The sequence below is a fragment of the Octodon degus genome, unplaced genomic scaffold (genome assembly GCF_000260255.1).
Source record: "Octodon degus isolate 3935 unplaced genomic scaffold, OctDeg1.0 scaffold00156, whole genome shotgun sequence".
In the NCBI taxonomy this organism is placed as follows: Eukaryota; Metazoa; Chordata; class Mammalia; order Rodentia; family Octodontidae; genus Octodon; species Octodon degus.
In genome coordinates this window covers 6413269-6422729 of record NW_004524732.1, presented here as the reverse complement: position 1 = coordinate 6422729, position 9461 = coordinate 6413269, and the positions used below count along the sequence as shown (strand labels likewise).

Sequence of the window (9461 nt, the reverse complement as noted above, 5' to 3'; positions counted from 1 at the left end):
TCTTGACCATGGTTTATAGCATTAGGATCTAGTCTGTCTTCTAAGCTAGAAACTTCATGCTGCCCTTCATGGCCCCGTATTATGCCCACGCCCCTATGACAGCCCACGCCAGGAGGTGGGCTGCGCGGCTGTGGCGCTGTCTCTACCGCACCGCACTACCACACCGTTCCTCTCAGTTGGACTGAGCAGGGAGTAGAAGGCAAGAGAAAAGCAAAAGCAGTCCGGACAGAGCAAATAGCTCAAGGGTCAGAGATGAGAGAGAATAAGACTCAAAGAACTCTGGCGAGTGTAGGGTATGAAAAAGGCATGCGTGCTGGGTGTGCTGGCACACTCCTGTGAGCCCAGCCCTGGAGGGCCGAGGCAGGGCGATGGCTGTGAGTTGGAGGCCAGCCTGTACTACAGACCAAGACCCTGTCTCAAAGAAAAAGAAAAAAAAAAAAAGATAAGCTTGCAAAGAGCATGAAGTGAAGCTAAATTAAATAAAATAAAAGTACATCTTAAAGGGTTACTTCTAGTCAAAGTTTGAAAGAGGAGAGCCGGGGAGATGGTGGAAGAGTTCTCTGGCACATCTGTGAGATCGGTGTGGAGGGGGATAAATGCCTCTACTCCCTCTCATGGAAGATCCAGACAACCTGAGAGAAGTACAGGCATCCAGAGGGGAGAAAAGATGGAGCGCTATGCCGCAGCAGGAAGAGCTAAGGCAGCAGGGCTCCCTGCGGCCAGCCGGGCTGCAGGGAGAGGACCAGCTTCCCGGGGGGCAGGAGTATTCGCTCAGGGTGGACTGGGTCTCCCGGCGCGCTGCAGGCTCCCTCAGGACACCGAGAGGCGGAATGTCCCCGTGGGGCCCGGCAGGGCCTCGGGAGCTGCGTGCGAGCACGGTGCAGACCCAAGCGCAGGAGCAGAGGCCCGCCGACCCAGTCCAGCGCCCGCTCGGCTCCGGTCCCCTTCCAACCCTCAGAACCCCAATGGGCTTCGTATCTCACGGCCCGCTCACCGGCAGAGGCGGCTTCCATCATCAGCTGGGCGAAGTGGACCGCACCGCCTTTCCTGAAGACTAACTTAAAAGTCGCCTGTCCTTCCCAGCCACCTGCGGGGAGAAACAGCGCGCGCGCGCTCAGAGGGGGCGCCGGCCGCCAGCGGAGGGAACCCTGCAGAGCCGCCAGCGCGCAGCCCGAGCCCGCGGGGTGCGGGGCGCGGGAGCCGCTCGGAGCGCGGGCCGGCGCTCACCCTCCGGGGCTGCCTCGACGGTCCCCAGGATGTAGTTCGCCCCGAACACTGGTTGCTCCACCGTGCAGTTCTTCATCAGGTCAAAAGGCATCATGAACGACAGCATGGGGTCACTGACTGCGTGCGCTGTCACGAAAATCACCTAAGCGGAGAAAGAGGGCAAAGGAAGGAGGAGGGGCCCGGGATTGGGGCTTCTGCAGCGAGGCTGGGGCTGCACTGCGGGCGCCCCGCCTCCGCCCGCCCCTTCAGCGTGGAAAAACCTCAAAGTGCAAATGGATCACGCTGCTTGGCAAGTCGCTGAACTTCTCTTGGGTTTCAAGGAAAAGGAAGGCGGAGGAAAGCGGCAAAAGAGAAAAAGAAGGGAAATTACCCGGTATGAAGTGAGAAACAGCGTTCCCCTCTTTGTACCGCCGAAGAGGTGGGAGCCCTGCGGCTGTCGCGGGAAGGACAGCTCCACGTCCGGGCACTGCTTCAAGAGACTGGCGGAGGAAGCGCAAGAACACAGCGTGTCAGTACAGCGGCGGCGCTCAGGAAGCTCGTAGCGGTTTCTACTCTAGAATAAAGCCTTAATCCTAAATGGTTTTTATTTTATTTGTGTGTGTGTGTGTGTGTGTGTGTGTGTGTGTGTGTGTGTGGCCAGCTCAGCCCACCAGGGGGCGGGGCTGGCTGGCATGTGGTGCTGGGGGAGTGAACCGCGGTCCCTGTGCTTTGCTAAGCTTGTTCTAAGTAGGTGCTTTAGACCACTGAGCCATCTCACCAGCCCCCAAAGGTTAACTACTAAAACATTTTTTAGTACTGAGGATTGCACCCCAAGACCTCATGCATGCTCAGCAATACCCCATCACTGAGTTACAGGCCCGGCACTCCCCCCCCCCACACACACACTTTTTAAATTCTGAGACACGGTTTAACTAATGCCCAGGCTGGCCTCCATCAAACTTGAGGTCCTCCTGCCTCAGCCTCCCAAGTTGCTAGGATTATAAGCATATACACAGCAACAGCTACTATTTTAATGAAATAAAAAGGAATTGAAGTGATCGTAGTCTCTGACAATTCATTCTTCTCCCTCCTTGTGTTGGGATTCATTTTCTTGTCAGCTCTACCCCGGTCCTTGATGTTTGTTCACATAATCTTAGTCTTTTTATGTGACAGGCATAAAGCACTGGGCAAACAGAAAAGTTTGTCCCTGGTAAAGAAGGTACGACCTGCAGGCTGTCTCAGCACGCTCTGACTTGTTGCCTGTGCCCACTAGGATCTCCCCCAACTTTTAGTTTGCTGTTTTGTTTTAGGAGAGATTTATTTATTTATTTATTTTTGTTTTGGGTGCCGAGGACTGAACCCAGGGCTTCCAGCTTGCCAAGCAAGCGTTCTATGGCTGAGCCAATCCCCCGCCCCTCCTTCCACTCTTTACCTGGAAAGCGTGGACTCATTCTTTTCCCCCTCATAGAATTGTGGTGAGATTTTTTTGGTTTCTTAATAATTATTATCTAGCACTTACTTGTTTGATGTCTTCCCTGACATCAGGGGACAATGACTGCTTCCTTTACTACTCTAGTCCTCTAAAGAGGACTAAATATTGAATATTTATTGAAAGAATGAAGGAAGGGATGGAAACAGGAATGCAAGGCAGCATAAGGCAAGCAATAGATGACAGACATCGTGTCAACAGAACCAAAATGTTACAACAATTTAAGAAGAGATTAGAGTTGGTTGAACCACATTACAGACAGGCGGGGATCTGAGCTGATTCCTGAGAGGCAGGTAGCTTGGGGAGGCGGAGATGAGGGTAGGAGAAGGTTCAGATGGGGAGCAAGCCGCGCTCATGAGGTGCAGGAAGCCTGGAAAGCGAATCCCACGCTTTGGGGAGCCCTGGCAGCACGGCTTCATCAGAACATACGTAGGGGGCAAAAAGAGGAAAACTAGCAAAGGAAGGTGAAGCCAAGCTGGGGCTGGAGCCGGGCGACACCACTCGGCAGGCGAAAGGAACTGTGTGGGGGCTGTGGATCTCTCAGAAAGGAAGTCACTGGCAGAGGAGGTGGTGGCACACTGGAAGGGTTGATTTAACACTTCTTAAAATAGTCCTGACTTAGGTAAAAAGAATTGGAACTAGAGCAGTGACATACAGATAAAAGGGAAGCTTTTAAATGCTTATGAAAGTATAGGACATCAGAAAAAGTGCAGTAGGGAGCATACAGGTCACAAAAGTTAGGAGTAAACTAGCAATAAACATGAGAATCATTTCTTTCAGAACCCTCAAACCTAGCACCTGCCTGGGAAGTGCAAGGTCTGGAGTTCAATCTCTGTTAAAAAAAAAAAAAAAAAAAAACCTCCACTTTAATACCATCAACAAAAATTTTCTTCACTGTTAGATGGGCACCAGGCTTTACTAGCTCAGTAGAATAAGTGCTTGCCTGGCAAGCACAAGGGCCTGAGTTCTATTCCTGGTTCTACCAAAAAAAAAAAAAAAAAAAAAGCCACAACCCTACAATGTAACCAGAACCTTACACGCACAGCCATGCCATTCGCCACTATGAGATGCCGACACCATTCCTAAGCTTCCAAAACTGGCTTGAACATCTCACCAAACACACATAAGCAGCAGTTTGAAACTGAATCTTTAGTTTTAATAACAACAGAAAATTCATAAGTAAATGCCAACTAGCTACCTAATTCTACATTTCAAGAGAATCATGTTTCTAACAGTTGATACCTATGAAGAAATGCAAAGTGAAGAAGAGGCCATCTGTTAGAGCTTAGAGTGAAGGCATCGCCCAAGGTCTCCTGGGTTCAGAAGTGGGGCTTTGGAAGGTGACTGGACTCCAGTGACCCAAGGATGAGACCTAGACTGGATGGGGAGTCTGGGAGGTCATGAAAACAGGAGCTGAGCTCTAGTTGAGCGTGCAATCACGGGGATGAGACTTTGAGGATTGCATCTGGGCCCTGGCCCTTTGCTGGGCTGTTCTCTCTCTCTCTCCGCTTCTCAGCTGCCATGAGGCGAGCAGCTTTCCGCCACTCCCGTTCCCTGCTGACTCGCTGCTCGACCCAGCACAGTGAGAAAGTAACGGGGCCAGCTGACTGCATGGACTGCAGCCTTTGAGACCGGGAGTCAGAATAAATCTTTCCTCCTTTACATTGTTTTCTTCAAGCACTTTTGTCACTGAGATGGAAAGCTGATGTGCCATCGAATATATAATCACTGATCCACCCAAAAAAGAGGTCATCAGGATAATGGTGGTGTCTGCATGTGGCTTATCTGCTATGACCAAACCCGCATGGAATGAAGTCAGGGAGCGCTGACTTGAATAGCAAAGGAATTGTGTGAAGAGGGGATCGGGAGAGAGCAGTTCTGCAAGCACCACACGATCCCCATGAAGCCCAAAAAGATAAACTGCCTAAGCCTCCAGTTGAATGTGTTAATTTTTATACATAGATATCTCATGGTTCTACAGAGAAAGTACAACTACACTGAATGGTCTGTGACAGAACGGAATGGCGATCCCTGGCTGATTTGTAGGAAGCAAAGACAAAGGAAACTGAAAAGGCCCTGAAACTCAGGAAGCAGGAAACAGAACAGAAAAGCACCGTAGCAGCGATGACACGATGATGGTAAGTCCAAAACATGTTTAATCTTGTGATATCCAACTAGTCTAAATTTTGAATATTGTAAAGCCCAAATAATTTTAAGATCACATATAGAAATAAATAGATAGGGGTCGGGGAGATGGCTCAGTGGAATAAGTACTTCCCTGGCAAGCACAAGGGTCTGAGTTCAATCCCCGGTTCTGAAAAAAAAAAAGAAAGAAAAAAAAATTTTGGGGCTGGTGAGATGGCTCAGTGGTCTAAAGCACTTACTTAGAACAAGCTTGGCAAAGCACGGGGTCGACGGTTCAATCCCCCAGCACCACATGCCAGCCAGCCCCGCCCCCTGGTGGGCTGAGCTGGCTACACACACACACACACACACACACACACACATAAATAAATAAAATTTTAAAAAAAAGAAATAAATAGATAAAATGTGTTTCAATTAAAAGGACCCACTCACTGGTTTACGGCCCTAGAGCTTAAGCAATCCATGTTCCTAAAACAAAGAGGACATAAAAACCTCAGATGGGGTCCTGTTACTTGGAAAGCAACTAAAACCATTGAGTCAGCCAAGAAGGTGCCCTTGGCCCTCCCCTTGTTTAAATTCTTACAAGAGACATACATTCCCAAACCCAAGGCCTAACTATTGAAAGCCATAACAACAGGATGTCCCAGGTCACAATGCCTCGATTTCTTTAAAATGTTCCTGGAACATGACAACCACAAGGTTAGTCCCCCCAGCTACCCCCAGACTTACTCCATCTGGTCATCCGGTATTGTAATCCACCAATTATTGTAAAGGTCAACCTACACTAACCAATGTGATTTGCTTCTGTAACTTGCTTGCTCCCTCCCCATTTTGTGGTTTTTGCCTTTAAAAAATATGCCTGCTACACTGAAGGCGCACTCTGCTCCTGCATGTGCAGACCGCCCTATGTATACGTAGATAATAAAGCTTTCCCTTTGCGATTTACATGAGAGACCGATTCTTGGGGTCTTCCTTCGCGGCGACTCAACCCTTACAATATCATTTTACTTTCAAAGAGAAAAATATTTTTAAAAACTTAAGCAAATCTTATTCAGCAACTATCAAGAACAGAATAAGATCTTCAGAAAAAAATACCCTATGACTATCAAGAAAATATACACTGCTAGGGTGAATGTGCAACAGAAGCGAAAAACCAAGACAAAATAGACAAAGTCTGTAGCAACTAAGAAAGTTTATACAAAAGTGGGAGGTGAATCTCTGTAAGTGAGCCCAGTAACTTCTTACTCTTGTGGCATTTCCCACTCCTTCCTGTGGCAGAAGCTTTGAAAATGGTAATCCACCTTCCCCATAAACATACCAAGTGCTGGAGGGAGCAGAGAAAGTGTGCAAAAGAATATTTATACATATACAGTGATTTGTCCACAATATATATAAAGATGCAATTTATCGTTGAGGGTGATGGTGCACACCTGCAATCTCAGCACTCCAGGAGGCTGACACAGGAGGATGGCAAGCCCAGCCTCGGCAATTGAGCAATTTAGCAAAATTCTGTCTCAAAGGAAGCTAAAAAAGGGCTGGAGATAGAGCTCAGTGTGAAGGTTCTGGGTTCAACTTCCAGTACTACCAATAGATAAATAAAACCATAACAATATAGGAGGAAGGCTGGCCAGATAGCTCAGCGGATTAAAGTGTCTGCTTAGGCAGACGCAGGGGTCAGAGGTCTGATCCCCAGCCTGCCCTGCCGGCCCCACCCCTGGACCACACTGAGACAGTGATTGAGACTGGGAATGCTAATGCATGCCTGTAATCCCAGTGCTTGGGAGGCTGAAAAACAGGACGATCACTATGAGTCCAATCTGTGTAGTGAGACCCTGTAGACTCTCTAGACCCAGTACTAAATGCAAATAAATAAATAAACAATATGGGTGGAAGTGGAGAACCATATAGGACCAAAGTGTTTCAACTACTGAAACAATGTTGCTATTAACTTGAAGCACATGGCTATACATTAAGGTGTTAAATGTAATCTACAGCACAACCTACAAAAAAAATAATAATAATAACTAAAATGCAAGCAGAGAGATGGGAAGGAATCAAAATAGTACTCATCTAATAAACATGAAAGAAGACAGCCATGGAGGAGTTGAGTAACAAAAAGAATATAGAAAACAATAAAATTGCAGAAGTTCTTCCTTGTTAAATTAAATGTAAACCTTTAACTCTCCAATTAAAAGAGAGAAGTCAAGGACCAGTGAGGTAGCTCAGCAGACTAAGCACCTGCTTAGGCAAGCCCAGGGATAGGGATTTGATCCCCAGCACCACATGCCATGCCAGCCTCATCCCAGGGGACGGGTGCACTGAGCCACCAAGACTGGGCGTGGTGGTGCACACCTATAATCCCATGTTCTGGGGAGGCTGAAAACAGGAGGACCATTGCAATTCCAAACTGCATAGTGAGACCCTGTACCAAATACATAAAATATATAAGCAAATAAATAAATTTGATAATTAATAAATAAATAAATAAATTTGATATAATTTAATTTTTTTTGAAAAAAGTCACTAGAATGTGAACATTATACATTTGCAAAAAAGCATGATACTATCAAAGGTTGTCTACGAGAGACTCATTAGATCCAATGATATAAATAGGCTGAAAGTGAAAGAAAAAAAACGAGTTTTTTGCTGTTTTTGTTTCTTTTGGGGTTTTTTGTTTTTGGTTTTGATTTTTTTTTTTTTTTTTTTTGAAGCAAGGTCTCACTGTGTAGTTCAGATTGACCTCGAATTCAGGGTAAGCCTGCTTCAGTCTCCTAAATGCTGGGATTACAGGCGTGCGCCACAACAGTGAGGTCTTGTTTTTTTTTTTTAATGTATTTAATACAGGATCTACAGGGTCTCACTACATAGATCAGACTTGTAGTGATCCTCCTGTTTTTCAGCCTCCCACGTGCTGGGATTACAGGAGCACGCCACCACGCTCGGTCTTAATCCTGTCTCAGCGTGTCCCAGGGGCAGGGCTGGCACAACCAACAGGCTGGGGATCAAGCCTCCGACCCCTGTGTCTGCTTAAGCAGGAGCTTTAATCCACTGAGCTATCTGGCCAGCCCTACAGTAAGATATTATTTTAATATCGGACAAATGACTTTAAGACAAACATTATTACAAGAGACATAGATTATTACAAAAGGAGCATCCATCAAAATGGAACCAAAATCAAAAACATGGATGTCCCTATTAACAAAAGAGCCTCCAGAATATATCAAGCAAAATCTAACAGAATTAAAGGGGAAAGTGATTTTACAATCATAGCAGCAGACTGTAGTACCCCCACCCGGTTCCATCCGTGGATACAATAAGCAGAGGATTAATAGAGAAATCAAAGAGCTGAACATTAGATCGCTATGGAAATGTAGGATGTGAACACCACCAATCAGCCAGCCCTGACCAACATATCCAGAGCCCTCCACCAGCTCCGCCAGGATCCACGGCCTTCCCAAGGGCAAGGGCGACATTCTACAAGATGGACCACGATAGGCCACAAAAGTTTCTGTATTAACCAGACTAGTTAAGAATTTGTAACAAATTCAAGAAGATCAAAATCATACATAGTATCTTTTCTGGATAATGGAATGACATTAGAAATCAAGAATACAAAGAAAACTATGGCACCCATGAGAGGAAATTAACAACACACTCTTAAATAACCAAGAGGTCGAAGAAGTCATGAGGGAAATGACAAAACACTCAAGTGATCTTCCGTGGTCTGGTGCCAATAGAGATGTCTTAGGCTGGGAAGAAAGTAATAGAGGAGTGTCCCTCACATTTGGTGCCTAAGGGGTTGCAAAATTACTCCATAAACATGATTTGGATCTTAGAGGTGGGGCCCATCAGGTGATTGAAAATGGATATGAATTTTTTGCAAAGAGGCATTTGGTCACTCTGTTTTCTGCACATGACTACTGTGGAAAATTCAATGATGCAGGGCTGTGAGGAGTGTGGATGAACCATGAAAACGCCCCTTCCAGGTTGAGAACTACGATAGAAGCAAGCAGAGAGACAGGTGGCGTTCTGACACTGCCTCGTCGGGGCTTGTAACGTAGAGTGTGTCATCGTCACTCTTATGACTGTAATGTGTTAAGCTTGCTCAGAAAAATCTGAGTTTTGGGGTGCCCTTCCTTCTGTTTTTGATGTAATGAATGGCATTTGTTGGCTGTAACACCAAAGGAAAGATGCTTGACTCCTAAGTGTTTTTTGTTTCTTAATTGTCTGTTCTTTTTGCAAGTAACTCTAATGACAGTGTTAAAGCTACACTCCAGGACAGTTTAGCCTATCTGAGGGGTTAGTGTACAAGAGAACTTTTTCCCGTTCAGCATAGCCCATGAATAATGCAAATGCTCATTTTTTTTTAAGAATATAAAGAGAGCCTGAAGGTGCTCTGAATATGTACACGTCATTGTCATAAAATGCATCTTGTTGATACAAACCACTGCAAACAACTTTTGATTTTAAACTTTGCTTTCAAAGAGATTGCTTTAACCGGGTATATAACTCTGTGGCGTAAGAGTCTGCCTGCCAAGTTCAAGGTCTGGAGTTCAATCCTCAGTACTGGAAGGAAGGAGAGAGAGGGAGAGAGGTGGAAAGAGAGGAAAGGGGGAGAGGG

General features: G+C 46.2%; 1 protein-coding gene across 2 annotated transcripts in view; it reads right to left on the bottom strand.

The window, feature by feature from the left end:
* Wbp2nl (WBP2 N-terminal like) overlaps positions 1 to 9461 on the bottom strand; it is a 43345-nt gene that overhangs the window by 19498 nt on the left and 14386 nt on the right. For both annotated transcript variants that reach the window (XR_002818343.1, XM_004642608.2), the window contains exons 2-4: positions 1598 to 1706; positions 1228 to 1369; positions 995 to 1087 (exon numbers count right to left, since the gene is read on the bottom strand). Coding sequence is in view for 1 of the 2 variants with exons in the window: in XM_004642608.2 (XP_004642665.1) it covers positions 995 to 1087; positions 1228 to 1369; positions 1598 to 1706 (344 nt within the window). In the remaining variant the exon portion in view is untranslated. The remainder of the gene's footprint in view (positions 1 to 994; positions 1088 to 1227; positions 1370 to 1597; positions 1707 to 9461) is intronic.